General features: G+C 32.5%; 1 protein-coding gene across 2 annotated transcripts in view; it reads left to right on the top strand.

Moving 5' to 3' along the window:
• LOC118750487 (protein odr-4 homolog) overlaps window positions 1-15,534 on the top strand; it is a 40,574-nt gene extending 25,040 nt beyond the window's left edge. The window contains exons 2-4 of one of the 2 annotated variants that reach the window (XM_036485200.1): window positions 10,874-10,955; window positions 11,013-11,135; window positions 15,448-15,534. In XM_036485200.1, coding sequence (XP_036341093.1) covers window positions 10,874-10,955; window positions 11,013-11,135; window positions 15,448-15,505 — 263 coding nt within the window. In that variant the 3' untranslated portion in view covers window positions 15,506-15,534. Of the gene's footprint in view, window positions 1-10,873; window positions 10,956-11,012; window positions 11,136-11,242; window positions 11,517-15,447 lie in introns of those variants that run through there. The other variant, XM_036485201.1, reaches the window with a different exon arrangement.
• The last annotated feature ends 736 nt before the right edge of the window (window positions 15,535-16,270 follow it).

Genomic DNA, 16,270 nt, shown 5'->3' with positions numbered 1-16,270 from the left:
AACATAAGTTTCAAATTTTCATAGATTTTGTCAATGTACAAAAAAAAAGTCGAGTAAATATGTAATGTTTCTTGCATGCATTATTTTGATGAAATTTCATATTTTTCTCATACATTTTCGACTCTGTTAAAAATTTTTCATATAAGCAATAACCTTTTTAACTCATAAGTATGTTATGAGTTTTCAATAATTTTTCATATAAGTAATAACTTCATTAGCTCATAGAAATTATAGATTTTCATATAAGTATTAATTTTCATATATGTTCATCAGTTTTCATATAAGTAATAACTTTATTAAGTCATAGAAATTATAGATTTTCATACAAGTATTAAATTGATGAACTCATATAATTTCATTAATTTTCATATAAGTTCATCAGTTTTCATATAAGTAATAACTTTATTAACTCATAGAAATTATAGATTTTCACCTATATATAAATATGAGTTTTTATAAAAAATCATTCATAAAAAAGTCAAGCATTTTTAAGCATTTTTTTTATATATTTATGTGGGTTCGTTGTCGCCCACTTGGCATTAATATACTTATTAGACAAACAATGAATGATGATGAAATCAAGATCAAGGTTATTCTTATATTAATAAAAAGATGAATAGGCTAATATATTAATGTTTTTAAAATCACACCACAAGTTTGGGCTTATCAGAGAAATTAAATATATATGTATGTATAGCATAGAACTTTTTGTTTGGCTATTTTTAAATTTTTTTTAAATTCTCATTGATTTATTAAATGTGATTGACGTTTTGAAAGCCAGCCAATTTTTTGAATTCTTATGATTGTTAGAGAAATGAAAATGTAGTATATAAACTTATCTCTTTATTGAGATGAGTTCTCATTTATCAAAGAAATTTGCTGTGAATAAGGTCAATTTTTGTGAAAGTTTTTAAGTAAATTATATAAAAAAATATATAAATTAAACAAAGGACGAAGGTAAGCTTTTACTAAAAAGATCTAATAATAATAGAAAAAATGTTTTCTAATTTTAAAATATATATACATATACAGGCATATTCTGTAAATCGAACGATTGGAAATCGATATGATTTGCTAAATATTGATCGTTATTTCTGATGAAAATATTGAATATTTTATATAAAAAATATAACAGAAACATCAGCGATGTTATATCATCCGTACCAGTACCAAATTATGAGTTTTATGATTAAAAATCCATAAAAATATTTCCAAAATCGTATCGATTTCAAATCGAACGAATTTCAGAACATATGTACATGATATTCTCTTTTTTATATACGTTTATAGACTGAATTTTATATAAATGGAGAACCTATGGAATGGAATATCTACTGAAGGTGTGGAATCGCGTGGCCTACAGGTGTTTTGTTATGAGCAGGGAACGGATTTTTAGGACCTAAAAACCTATTAAAAAGGCAAAATAAAATACTGAAAAAGGCAGGAAAAGGCAAAATAAAATACTGAAAAAGGCAGGAAAAGGCACTAGGTATTGTAAAAAGGCAAAAAAAGGCAAAATAAAATAGCGAAAAAGGCAGGAAAAGGCTTTTGCCTTTTTTGCTGCAAAAAAAGCAAAATAAGGCACTAAAAAAGACAGAAAATACGAAGAACATTCAAAAAATATATTTTTTTTAGAAATGTTTATATTACAAGTAAAAAGAGAAAAACTATGACCTAGTTTCATTATATGAAAAATTTGTACTTTGTATCTTTGACTATTTTATCCTTTCGAGTTTCTAACTCATAAAACTTTAATCTGTATAGTTGTAGTAACATTGAACCACAAGATGCATTTTGAAGTTTTCTGGCAGCATTTTCATTCGATTTTCGCGAAGAAAAGCCTTGAATGTACTAAATGTGCGCTCGACGTAAGTTGATACAAGTGGAGCCCAATTTAAATATGGAACGTTTGAAACGTTCATATTATCAGGAATAAGGGCGTTTTCCTCGGACTTTACAATTTTATCCACACCCTTATTGTCTTCAAGCCTACGTTAGCTGAGAAAACGGCTTTGAATTTTTCCAACACCAATTTGGCAAGAGGTCCCTGCGCTTCTACAAGCTGCATGGGCATGTGTATATTTTTTAATCTTAAAAAAAAATTGTAAATGCTATAATCACTTTTTTAAAGGTAGAAAGGCAAAAAGAGGCAAATATCTTAAGGCAAAAAAAGGCAACATCAAATGTGTATATATGGAATCAGGGAAAGCTAAATCGTGGACATTCTTAATCGAATATACTCTATTTCTTTAGCAGAAAAAAAGGCAATTTCCATAAAATCCGTTCCCTGGTTATGAGATACCTACAAATCCTCTTCCTGAAGTAGAATATTATTGGACAGGAAAAAAATATCTTATAGTATATTATGGACATCAATATTTTAAATTAAAACCCCGTGTGGTACGGGAAAAACCAAATTTATTAATAAACAATTAAAATAAAAAAATAAATATAATGAGGCTTTTTATTGATTTGAGTCAAAATGAATTTGAAAATATAGTTTTCTCTAAAAATACTTAATAATGATACTATATACCTAAAACTGAACTTTAAACTAATGAAATGGACTCAAAGGGATCAAAATGGATTAAAAGAGGACGTACACCCAAAAAAACTTATCTTAATTGAAGAAGAACAGCAATCAAAATGAAGAAAAATGGGAACGAAACAGCACTAAAGAAGTTGTATCCTCTTTTCATGCCCAACATTTCTTCAAAATTATAGATTACATCCACGGTTCCATATTTTCGTGTACGTTTTTACACATTCCAAAAAAATTACGGATTCAGGAGAAATTTTTAATCATTCTGAAGAATTTTCGACCTTAAAGTAAGGAAAGTTTTTCTTTGATCCAGAGATGGATTTTTGGTTTAGTGTAAACAAAACATCTATCGCTGAAACAACATCAGAAGCACCTACATCTAATTCGAAAAAGTGTTTCACAACACAGGAAGCCATAGAAGCATTTAGACTAGATCTAATATAAAAAGAGGAAAATAATTCAGGAAGAATTGAGAGTTCACATCCCTTTTATAGACATTTTCAGCTTCAATATGAGGATAATATTATGCTAAGAATTCGTTGTATATATGATAGTGATTTCCTTCAACGCAAACTGAATATTTCTTGTTTTGAGTATCGTCAGGTTGCATTCGAGAAAATTTTAAGTAACGGTGAAATTGAAATTGTTACTGGAGATGATACTACACTACGCTCAGATATCACATTAATTGATATGAAATGTTATAAACATGATATGAATATGGAAATTTCTTAACTTTTAATAGAATGAGATGGATTTATTATACAAATATGAAATATAAAAAGAATGTAAATGTAGTATATAAAAATATTAATTTGATATTTGGTTTTCATTATTCAGCGGAGTGTAATCGATAAGTTAATAAAATTGGTGGCTCTAATATATACTTATGTTTGTAGTTATTTAAATAGGATTTCATTAGACTCTAAAAAATATTATAAACCTTTATAGAAACTCATAAGATTATTTTTTAAACGAATTTAAAAAAAAAGCTTAAGCTATATAATGTCAGAGGAATATACGTTGGTTATAGATGTTCAGGGATTCTATTTCAATAAGAAATTTATTGCTAAAGAAGTCAGCATATCAACATATATATAACATATATATCATATATAACAACGTTTCTTATTCAACCTCCTTTTGAAGAATCTAAGTTGAGGATACGGGATAAAACAACTAATAACTGGTTATATCATAATCATCATGGATTAAAATGGGAAGATGGTGATTCGACTTTAATGACTGTTATTGAATATATCCATACATTAATGAAAAGAGAAAATTATATATTCTATGCTTAAGGATTGGAGAAAATCAGATGCATTCAACGCTTGTTCGGATACGATATTATTTTATATAATTTAGATGATTTAAATTGTCTAAATTTAAAGAATTTATATAATAAAAATATAAATATAAATACTTGTAAATATCATAATAATTCCATGATATGTGCTGAAAAAAATTTAACAATATTAAGAAAATTTATTTCTTCATTAAATATGTAATAATATATAAATAAATAAGTAATTATAAAACTTTATTTTATTTCAAATTAAATTTTTTTTGTTCTCATCATCAACATCAGCAGACCTTTCCATTCATATGTTAAAGATTAAAAGATTTCGTATTATTTTTTAATTTGTTAGACATTCGGTGACTCTTTTGAATTTAATAAATTTGTCTTTCAATGAATATAAACGAAAAAAACAAGTATCTTAATCTTTTTTCGAAACGATGTATTATTAATATCTCCTGCTTTCTATATCAAGATATGAGTTTTCATAAAAAGTATGCTTAACAACTTTTCTCACTAAGTTAGCAATATATGAATGAATAATGCTAGATGAATAAAACATTTAAATATACACATACTTTTATAAGCACTTTTTTATATGTTTATGTGGGATTCGTTATCGTCCACTTGGCGTTACTATACTTATTAGGCAAACAATGATGATGAAATCAAGATCAAGGCTATTTATAATATTAGCATTTGATTTGACTCATATAATAAAAATTAAATAGGGTAATAAAAAATAAATATATTCTTTGTCAGCAACATTGAGTTCAAGATTATTTCCACATTTTAATTGAATCATATTATGATGTATAAAATAGATTACTAAAATATATGTATATTTAAATATGTTCTTTATCAACAGTTTACCTCAATTCTTTTTATATAGTTATGAAATGTGTATAAATAAGCTAATGCTGTACATTAGAAATTATTACTGTGTTTAAAGATACTTATAAAATACATCATGCCTGGAATCAATCGAATCCTCAATAGCGAGCATCATGGAGAGTACAAATTCGATTTCGAATTGGAGATGTTGTGCTTTGAAGATATGAAAAACCCTTATATATGTATCGAAGATGAAGATGAGGGTCCCCGGTTACAGGTTTTGGGCATCCCAGTCAGAGCAGCCCATGCTTTTTTTTAACAAAAAATGGGATGAAGAGGATGACAATGGAAAATTCCTAACCGTTTGTGGCGGGGAAATTGAGGAGTACATAATTGAGCAACATCAAAACCAACATGAATATGAAAGAAGGGGTTTAGATATTTAGACTAAATTAAAGTATTATAGTAGAACAAATAGGGAAGCGATGTATGATATAGAAGTTTATTCTAAATCATAAAATAATATTGTATTTGAATATAAATTAACTGTTGAATTGGTATTTGGAATTTTAAAATTTAATTATATAGAACCATAGATTTATTTAAAAAAACTTCAGCGTTTATTTGAATATAATATTATTTTATATGAGAGTTATTTATGAAAAAAGGTTTATTCATAAATCGTTAGTCGTTGGAAAAGGTTTTATAAATAATATAATTAATAAGCTTCCTATTGAACTTCATTTGCCTAGTTATCAATTTTGTGAACCTGGAACGAAACTACGGAAACTTTTAGTAAGAGGAGATCGAGGGATTAATCTACTAGACACTGCTTGTAGAGAACATGATATATCATATTTATATAATAAAGATTTAGATAACCGACATATTGCTGATACAAAATTAATTGAGAAGGCTTGGGAAAGAGTTAAAGCGAAGGATAGCAATCTTAGTGAGAAAACAAATGCTTGGTTAGTTACAAATATAATGAAGACAAAAACGAAATTCGGTATGGGGAACATTTATAGTAAAACTAAGAAAGTGGAAGGCAAAAATGGTTATCATCTCTTCAAACATGCTTTAAAAAGTGCTAAACAAAATTTAAAGAAAAGTGATAACTTAAAAGATGCAATAAAAATTTCACGAAAGGTTGCAAATAATATTTTAAGAGGAAAATATCTATAATAAAAGCACCACGTGTAATACCATTACCTAAATCTGGAGGATTTCTCCCATTAGCGCCTTTATTCGTAGCATTAGGAGCACTTGGAAGTCTATCTGGCGGTACAGCAGGAATTATTAAAACAATTAATGCTATAAAAACTGGAAAGGAGCAGTTATTGGAGGCGAAACGTCATAATACAATGGAAGCTATTTCAATGGGAAAAGAAATGTTTTTAAAGCCTTATAAAAAGGAATTCGGATTATATTTAAAACCATACCAAAAAAACTCTTAATAAAGCTACCCAGAGAACCTCTTACTGATGTAGACTTAAAGAAGTATTCAAAATTTATTCCAAATTTTAGAGGGGTATTCATGTGTGACACTTTACCCCGTAAACCATTTAAGAGAGAATGTGGAATAATAAATTTGGATAGTTCAAAGGGTCCGGGAACGCATTGGGTAGCTTACTAGAAAAACGATAATGAGATTGATTACTTCAATAGCTTTGGAAACTTACAGCCTCCTAAGAAAATAATAAAGTATTTAGGAAAAAACATTAAATATAACTATAATAAACAGCAAAGCTATAATTCATATAATTGCGGACATTCATGTTTAAAATTCTTATAAAAATAAATAAGTAATTATTAATAATTTTATTTGTTCTCATCATCAACATCAACAGGCCTTTTCCATTCATATACACATACATATTAAATACTTATCAATATTAACACACTTTTCTAGGGGTGGGGCATCTATATACATATGTATATACATATGTACGTATGTACGTTTGCATATGGATGCATGTATGAGAATACGTATGTATAGATGTATGCCAATACATTTTATCAATTTTCGACATATAAACCACCTTGTATCGGAATTCTCGGATTTGCATCAGCGGTATACCCTGTGATCGGTTCCGGTTCTGGATTCGGATATGTCACCAGCGACATCTTGCGGTTTTTATCTGGGTTCTGAACGTGGATTTCGATCTTCGACATCTTTTGGAGGAGCAGCAAAGCTTGTGTCGGAGCAGCATCAAACCTTATAGCGGTTGTGAAACCGGATCAGCAGCAAACCATATACCTATTCTGGAACCGGAGAAGCAGCGCTGCCTACTACTACCATCTCATAAGCTGGTAACAAAATATTGCTGCGTGAAATATTCAATGCCAGAATTTTCACAAATCTTCATAGCTAAATATTTCAACTGAATTGCCAACGTACCTAGAATCGCGATGACAAGAGCTGGTAACATTTTTTGGTAATACAATTTTTCGGTTATAAAATCTTCGGTAATGTGCAGAATAGACCCGTTAGTAGTGTTTTTCTAGTTAAAGAAGATAATAATGGGTACAAACTTTGACGGACGATAGATATAGAATCCGTGTACCTTTTATGGGAAAAAATCGATTTTGCAAATTTTTAGTTGTGACTGTTTTTGATTTAGGTTGCGATAAGTACATACGAGAATATGCCAATATGACCTCAATTACCATATCATTAGTTAAATAAAAAGTTCCTCAATAATAAATTTTAACTTTTATTTCGAAATAACTAAACAAATAGAACAGTTAGTAATAGTTTTTATTAAAATTGGTAATTAAAAAAGTTATTGGAAGATATTTTCCAGATTTGGTAGACTATTTTCAAGTTGATGGTAAGTATTTCATTTCGTCAGTGGCAACCCTGGTCATAATATCACGCACATTAGATTTATATCATGGGTGTGAATAAAAAAATTGTTTAATATATACATATGTACTACGATATAAAGATTTTTTATCAAAAAATCTTGCAATCTAAATAAGGTTTTATGGGTGGCAAAGGTGAGGTTGGCCCGTTTCGTCCAAAAATTGTACATATAGGGCCCTAACCGCAAAACAAACGTAAGCGAAATTTTCGTTTCAGAAATGCATCTAGATGCTTACGTTTTTTGGCGGTTAGGGCTCGATGGGTGACAGGTAACAAGATCAACGGAAATAAGGTCAATTGACTTTATTTCCCACCCTGGTGCGAAATAAAGTCAATTGACATTATAACCTTTTCGAAAGCGAAATAAAGTCAACAAAAAGTTGGAAATAAAGTCATTGACACTATTTCCTCATTAAAATGGAAATAGCGTCAACAATGCTTAAAGTATGTCGATTCATAGAAAAAAAGTTTGCTCTTACAACAAACATTGCCCCGTAAGTGTTGTTTTTTAATAGATGACAAAGGTTATTGCCAAATCCTCAGTGTGGTGATATTAATCCACACACAATCATGAACTACCACCAATTGATTTTATTAAAAAAATTTAAATTACGAATATGTAAAAACACGATGCGAAAAACTAAACGCCTGCGCACAGCTGGAATACGAGAAATATTTGAAGAAAGAGTGTAGAAATGATCCATAACTTGCAAAACATGTTTCGTTTCCACAAAAATAGAGCGAACACTATTAAATTGAAGAAACAGTCCATGTCCAAAAACCCCGGAGGAACACTGAAAGAATTCTGTGTTTTAAATTAGCATATTTTGAACGAATTCGGAATGTCTAAGTTGGAAAAGAGACCAACCTTTCTATAAGGAAACAATTATAGAAAAAGAATTTTCTTACACTGTAGTCATGTCTCCGCCAGCAATTTGTGACGACATCATTTAAAAGCAGCTAAGGAGAACGACGACACTATTTATTAGATGGCACATTTAACGAGCCAATGTGCCAATATGCGGGTATAAACAATTATTGATTATTTAATATCGGAACCGAGATCATATAAGTTAATTGAACGGTGGTTTTCAAACGCTTTTGAAACACAAATTATATGCTTTTTTACTACAGACAAGTTGTTGCCAAAACACAGAAGAAATTTTCCAATCAGGGCTGCCAACTATCCTTAGTTAGGGGGTGCCATATTGAGGATAAAAAAGTGCCAAAATGTGCCAAATAGAAAAATAAAAGTGCCAAAAAAGGTGCCATTCCTTTTAATCATTCACATTTAGCAATAAAATAAAGCCACATTTTCAAAACAAAAGTGCAATGATAAAATAAGCTAAACCAGTTGAATAGCCTTTATAAATTAGAAAGTTTTAGTTGAGAAAAAGAAGTGCATGCAAAGGATTTCACAACAATGTATTGAAATGTTATTTTTTTTTTACAAAAGTTCCATTTTGGCACTTTGTGCCAAATTGAAAAATTAAGTGCCATTTGAAGTAAAATAGGGACAAATAGCACGGTTTGAGCCAAGTTGGCATCCCTGCTTCCAATAACTTACAAATATAAAAATGTGAAATATCGAGGGCTTGAATCAGGGAATGGCATTGGTTGATCGTCAACTGTTCATACTCATTCAATACCGCTGCTTTGTATGACTGAGCAGCGGCGTTGGCTTAGTAGTATCGATACCTAAACGAAATTAGAGGATGACTGAACACGAGCGCATTGCGTGCTGTCTTGCAAATACAGCCACCACAAGTGAACGATGCTTATAACTGCTCATACTGATATTGACTTCGGCAAATCTGTACTCTGAATGATCGTGCACGAAACCAGCAAACGTGGCAGTTGAACGGCTCCGAAAACATGAGAGTCATCATTTGTTGCAGAAGTCGTTTGACTTGTTGCTGAAAATCATCTGACTTGTTGCTGAAAGCCATTTGACTTGTTGCTGAAAATCATCTGACTTGTTGCTGAAAATCATCTGACTTGTTGCTGAAATGACGACGAATGTGGTAAAGGGTAATTTATCGTCTCGTATGCATGTATGTATGTATTTATAGCGCGTCTACCATTAAATTGCATTGCTCACTGCTGGCTAGTTGTGAGGAATGTGCATACGTACGTATGTATGTATGTACATATCAATGCTTCATTTCAAACAAGCAATTGTCTTTGAATGTTTTTGAACTACAGTATCATCACTTCGGCAACACGTCAAACGCGCCTTCCGCAACAAACCAAAGGCGGCGGTTTGACTTCTGCAACAAATCAAGTTAGCTAACTGCGGCATCTTGCCTTCGCCAGTCTTTCACATAAGCTGTCATGCTTTCGGCAACCGTCCAAATGCAGTATCGTGCTTATGGCTGTCGATCAAATACGGCGGTTGCTGGTTTCGTGCACGATCATTCGGAGTACAGATTTGCCGAAGTCAATATCAGTATGAGCTGTTATAAGCATCGTTCACTTGTGGTGGCTGTATTTGCAAGACAGCACGCTTTGCGGTGGTGTTCGTTCATCCTCCGTTTTTAACGTGAGTAGGCTTAAAGTCACAAAAACAGCACCCTTTGCCAATGTCTGGCTTGAATTCATTAATACCCTCTATCGGCGGCGTAGCGGTACGTGGTGTGCGCGCCGATCGCGCGGGGTACGCGGGACGCGGCGAAGTTAAGCAAATTTAATGTTTGAAAGAGAAATAATGTCAATTGATTTTATTTCGTTTTTAAAAAGGTAATAATGTCACCCTGGTGGGAAATAAAGTCAATTGACCTTATTTCCGTTGATCTTATAACCTGTCACCCTCGATCTGTACATACATATGTATACCTTTTTTATTGACTTTCCTTAGTTACAACATCATAATAACTTAGGTTTATTTTATTACAAAAAAATTTACTTTGGGACCAGTGGGTGCGGTGTGGCGCGCTGACGCGGGCCGCCGCGAAGTTAAGCAAATTTAATGTTTGAAAGAGAAATAACGTCAATTGATTTTATTTCGTTTTTAAAAAGGTAATAATGTCACCCTGGTGGGAAATAAAGTCAATTGACCTTATTTCCGTTGATCTTATTACCTGTCACCCTCGATCTGTACATACATATGTATACCTTTTTTATTGACTTTCCTTAGTTACAACATCATAATAACTTAGGTTTATTTTATTACAAAAAAATTTACTTTGGGACCAGTGAGTGCTCTCTTGGCTCTGCAAAGTGTTACACCTTTTGGGTAGCATTCACCGGTTTATTGATTATTTTACTGTGCAAAAATCTCTGCTCTTGTCTAACGGACCTATTATTCCTTCTTTTTCATATTTCAAAGGCGTTTTTGTTACAAGTGACAAAGGAGTTCTTGATGATAAAATATTTACTGCTGCAAACAATATTTTACGTGATTTGTGCAAGTATGTAAAATTTATATTAAATGTATATAAAAATTTTATTAAAGCTTTTTATTACAGCCTTCTCCTTCAAGGAAATAACTTTTGTACTTTAATTGATAAAGACAATATACCAATCATTTTCCTGGCATATTCCATTGCTAGCAAAAAGGCAATGTGTAAGGCTTATACACATGATGTTATGTAAGTATCCTTAACTTATTTACAAACTAAACAGGTTTCTGAACTTTGTCAGTAAATAAAATAAATACACAATTGTAAATATCTCCATTTACTTATATACATACTAGGGTAACACGCCCTTTCAGTTGACCAGACCCGGAGATGCTAGTGGTTTTTTCGTAAAGCTGTAGATGTGGAAAACTATCGATAGTAATGACTATCGATATTTTCCGATCGTATCGATGAACACTATCGATATATCGATACTATCGGCCATATATAATTGATAAGAAAAATACAATTTTTATTAAAGATTTAGCTTTGTTCATCGATACTATCGGCCATATTTAATTTATAAGAAAATACAATTTTTATTAAAAGACTTAGCATTGTTAACCTAAATGTACTATATCCTGTATATTTTTATTTGTTTGTATAAACATTTATTTATTTATAAAATATTGTAAGGTACATGTGCAGATTTTTGGATATGTGTTCAATGCCCAAAAATAGCGTTGTTCCAAGTCTGACTATAGCAAGAGTTACACATTCCTCACGGGAAATGTTGGTATTATAATTCGGCCTTGTTAGTGTTGTGAACCCTTAAAAAGTTGCGCGAGATGCTCCACTCAGCTGACTTTGTTACAGATTGCTTAGCTGAGTAACATGAGATGATCACTGTATCTATACATTGAGGCTCGGTAGATTAAAGGAAGACGTAGAGGTGCAAAACTATCGATGGCACTATCGATAGTATCGATTGTTTCAATTTGTCACCACTATCGATGAATGGTGGTCACTATCGCGATACCATCGGCAATCTTTTCTCATCATTTCCATTATTGGATGCGAGTTATAATTCCTACTTTTTACCATGTTCGGGCCGACAACGAAAACACTTTGAAAACGAGTTTTTGGGATTGTGGACTGAAAGCTGTTCGCACCGGCTGTTAGTGTTTCCGTTGACATTTCTTTCATCCTTTGTTTACAGGTTTGCTACGAAAAAACAAAATCAAAATCTTTGCCTTTCATTTTCTTATCATTAGCAACCTTTTTCTTTTGTTCATATTTTAATTTGGCCAGCAACAACAATAAATCCCAACTAGCGTATTAGAGATGATAAAATCTGATTTCCAATTCGATAAATATATCTAAAATACTAGTGAAGACACCGATTGGAATGAGTGGAACGTGAGTTTTCAAGTAGTTTTCAGCGAAAACTTGTTTTCGTTTGACAGCTTTAACATGAAATAATTGAAATGCATTTTTTTTGTTGTTCAAAATAACCAACTTTATTATGTTTAAAAAATCACACTAAAAATGGCGTTTAAAACTAGCCTTCATTTTTACTACTAAAGGCCAGTTTTTCAGTGAAACTAAACTGAGTTTAAATTGAACAGCTGGCTGACATTTGATTGGCTGATCTTAGTTTAAACCAGCCAGATCGAGCGTTTAAACTGAGTTTAAATCACGACCATGCACTGAAAAACTGGCCCTAATATTACCATGTTCAATATAATTAGTGCCGTAGTAAGGGTCTCATATTTTTGCTCTTAAGATTACGCATCTCTTACCGATAGTATCGATACTATCGCATGGTGAGGCCCAAAACTATCGAAAATATCGAATGGCCCAACAATCGATAGTTTTGCAGCTCTAACGTACAGCTTCTTTCGCTGCGATGTCTGCCAATTTGTTTCCCAGTATTCCAGCATGCCCTGGTACCCAGAGAATTTTTGGCAGCTTGGTGAGATTAGTGTTGCCGAAAATTAAGTTACGTTACCACTTTTCCTAGTTAGCGCTTTAATAACGCTTTATGGTTGGTCTTTTCAGCGAATTTAACGGCATAGTTTAATAATAATAATAATCCCAACGGTTTTTACCCTCCATTCCCGCCCATCCGCACGCAGTCCGCATGACGTACGGAACCAATATTTTCCATTTTTGCGCCGAGTCACGATAGGCAGGAGTTTGTTAAGTGTCGAGGTCTAAAACTGTTCAGCTACAGAACTAAATTCATCAGCTGATTTTATGTCTTTATGTTAATGATTCATTTATTGAGAGAGGATAGTATCGCTTCCTAAATGCTGAAAAGCGAATCAGATATATCAAATGTGCTGGAATGAGAGTCAAAATCCTGGCATAAGCAACGGAGTGGCTCGTGTAATTCAAAATTAGTTTTACAAGTTTTCAAACATAGGGGATAAAAGTGTCTTGATACACGCGAAGGAACATTAAGGCTAACTTCACCTAGAAGAAGCGGACTTGAAATTGAGCCTGTCAGTAATTTAACCATAACAAGTAAGAAAGTCTAAGTTCGGGCGGAGACGAACATTATATATCCGGCGCAAGTATTAAATATATGATTTTCACCTTTCCGAAAGCTACCGCTACATGGTAAGCCGGGGTGTATCAATTTTGAGCGAGTAAATTAACGTCCTTAAATTTCGAAATATTGAAGTTTCAAGCATTTCTGAAATTTACCGTTATATGAAAAGCGGGCGTAATTTTAGTCCGATTTCAATCAACGTTTTGCTTTTATGTGGCAAGCACAATAACCATACCGAGTTTGGTACAAATTGGTAGAACGTTTACCGAGATACATATATGTGATTATAAGTGGGCCGTGCCACGCTCATTTTCCAAAATTTTATCAAAAACATATGTCTTGGTAAAGAGTTGTTGCAAGCATCAATTTTGAATAAATTAGCTTTAATATTTACTGATTTATCGAAGATTTTGTATTTCTCTAAATTACCGTTATATGGGATGTGGGCGTGGTTATTGTCCGATTTTAAAAATTTTCGGGCATTTGATATGGTGTACCAAGGCCAATAACTGTGCCAAGTTTGGAAGAAATTGGTGCAGCGGTTACCAAGATATACACGGGCGTGGCTACGCGCATTTTCCAAAAATTTATAATATTCTTATTTTTCGTCTAAAATTTATTGTAAATATCAATTTTGAGTGAATAATCTTCAGAAGTTACTAAAATATCGCATTTTTCGTATATCTGAAAATTACCGTTATATGGGAAGTGGGCGTGGTTACAGTCCGAATTCGCCCATTTTCAATACCAACCTACCTTGGATAAATGGAAACCTACATACCAAATTTCGTTCAGATATCTCAAGTTTTGCTCGAGTTATCGTGTACACGGACGGACGGACGGACGGACGGACAGACATGGCTTAATCGACTTCTCTATTCATTCTGAGCATTTATGTATACATTTGTCTATATCTATCTCGATTCGTTTTGGCTGTTACAAACAACCGTTATGTGAACAAAGTTAATATACCCTTGTGCACAAGTGCGCTCGGGTATAAAAATTGTACCGCATTACCCTGCGACTGACAAGTGTTGGAAGATTAATAAGTTTTAATCGGCTCGTATAAGGCGGAAGGTTATATTGAGAATCCCGACGGAAATTTCTTAAAGCAAAAAGTAGGAATTGTTTTTGAATTGATTCTATCTTGTCTGAGTAAATTTGATACCTTGGATTCCAAACCACCGAACCGTATTCCAGAATCGGTCTAACTAATGTTGTAAACAGGGTTTTAGTGATATAAGGGTCACTGAATTCTTTTGACCATCGTTTCACAAATGCAAGTACACCTTTAGCCTTGTTGACTGTCACATTAATGTGAAGATTAAAATTAAGTTTCGGATCCATTGTGATACCAAAGTCCATAAAATTGTATACCTGTTCCAAATTATGGTTATCTATTGTATAAGAAAGTGGCTGAACAGCTCTTCGCGAGAAGCACATTACTTTACATTTTTCCAGATTTAGAGGCATACGATTTACATAGCACCAAAAAAGCAAATGCTTTTCTTTGGTTGATACGTACGGTTTATAAAGATTCACATCATCTGCGTACATTAAAATGTTTGAAAATTTTATGTCTGTAGATATATCGTTTATAAAAAGCAAGAACAGAATCGGGCCTAGGTGGCTACCTTGCGGGACTCCTGAAGTAGCATCAATGACGTCATAAATAGTATTTTTAAACATAACCCTTTGTGATCTATCATAGAGGTATGAAGAGATCCAACGTAGAAAATTAGGTGGAAGACCAAGAATATCAAGTTTATAGATGAGCAGCGAGTGACATACTTTGTCAAATGCTTGACTGAAGTCGGTATATATAACATCCACATTTTTGTTTTATATCTAAATGCTTTTTAGATATATAGGATGTTAATTCAAGTAAATTTGTTGAAGTTGATTTGCCTTTGCAAAACCCATGTGTACAGTATGAAATGGTAGAGGAGAGAGAATGCGTCAACTGATTTGTAATAATTGCTTCAAATAATTTATGAATTGCAGAGAACTTAGCTATGCCCCGAAAGTTCTCCACCGAGGACCTGCTACCGCTTTTATGTAGCGGGGTTATGAACGATTCTTTCCATACAGTTGGAAAGATGCCTTCTTTAAGAGACAAATTAAATAAGGCTGTTAACGGCTCATAGAGATAATCAGCACAATTTATAAGAAAACAAGTGGGGATCTGGTCAGGACCATAACTAAAAGACTGCTTTAAGGACTTAAGGTAAACTAATACATTATCGCGATATATTATTGGGGTATGTATTGAGTTAATTGGACTTAGTTTAAAAGGATAGTCAAAGTATGCTTGGGAGTTAATGGAGTAATTGGAAAATACGTTATTAACTATATAAGGTGATGTGTTTATTAGAAACACCTTTATCCCCTCTAGCTCCGCCCCTATTAATTTCCAGCAAAAATTGTTTACACCTTTCAATTCAGTAAAAAGGGGCGGACCACGCCCACTTTTTTCTTTCCTCAACGGCCGCTATACTGCACTTGTTCCAAAAATACTATTCCAAATTTCGAAGAGTACGAGAGCACCCCATTCCAAAGTGGTAGCATGCATGGGTAGCAAGCAGCGAAATTATGTATCAAATAGTGCTTTTAAGGAATAGTGAACGGCTTTTTGATGTATTTTCAATCCTTATATACTTAAAATGAAATTTGTTAAACCAAAATTCAATTTCCAAGTGTTTGCATTTAAGTAACAAAAACAACAACGCGAATCAGATGTTTCTCAAATTCTGGGCACGAAATGTGTTTTTTTGCGTTCTCGTATTTCTGGACTTTGTTCAATTTTTGAGAGCAAACTTTTTGCTTA

The sequence above is a fragment of the Rhagoletis pomonella genome, unplaced genomic scaffold, assembly GCF_013731165.1.
Source record: "Rhagoletis pomonella isolate Grant_MI unplaced genomic scaffold, Rhpom_1.0 Rhpom_scaffold_00266, whole genome shotgun sequence".
Taxonomy (NCBI): domain Eukaryota; kingdom Metazoa; phylum Arthropoda; class Insecta; order Diptera; family Tephritidae; genus Rhagoletis; species Rhagoletis pomonella.
Note: the sequence above shows the minus strand (reverse complement) of the source record. Positions and strands in the feature narration are given on the sequence as shown.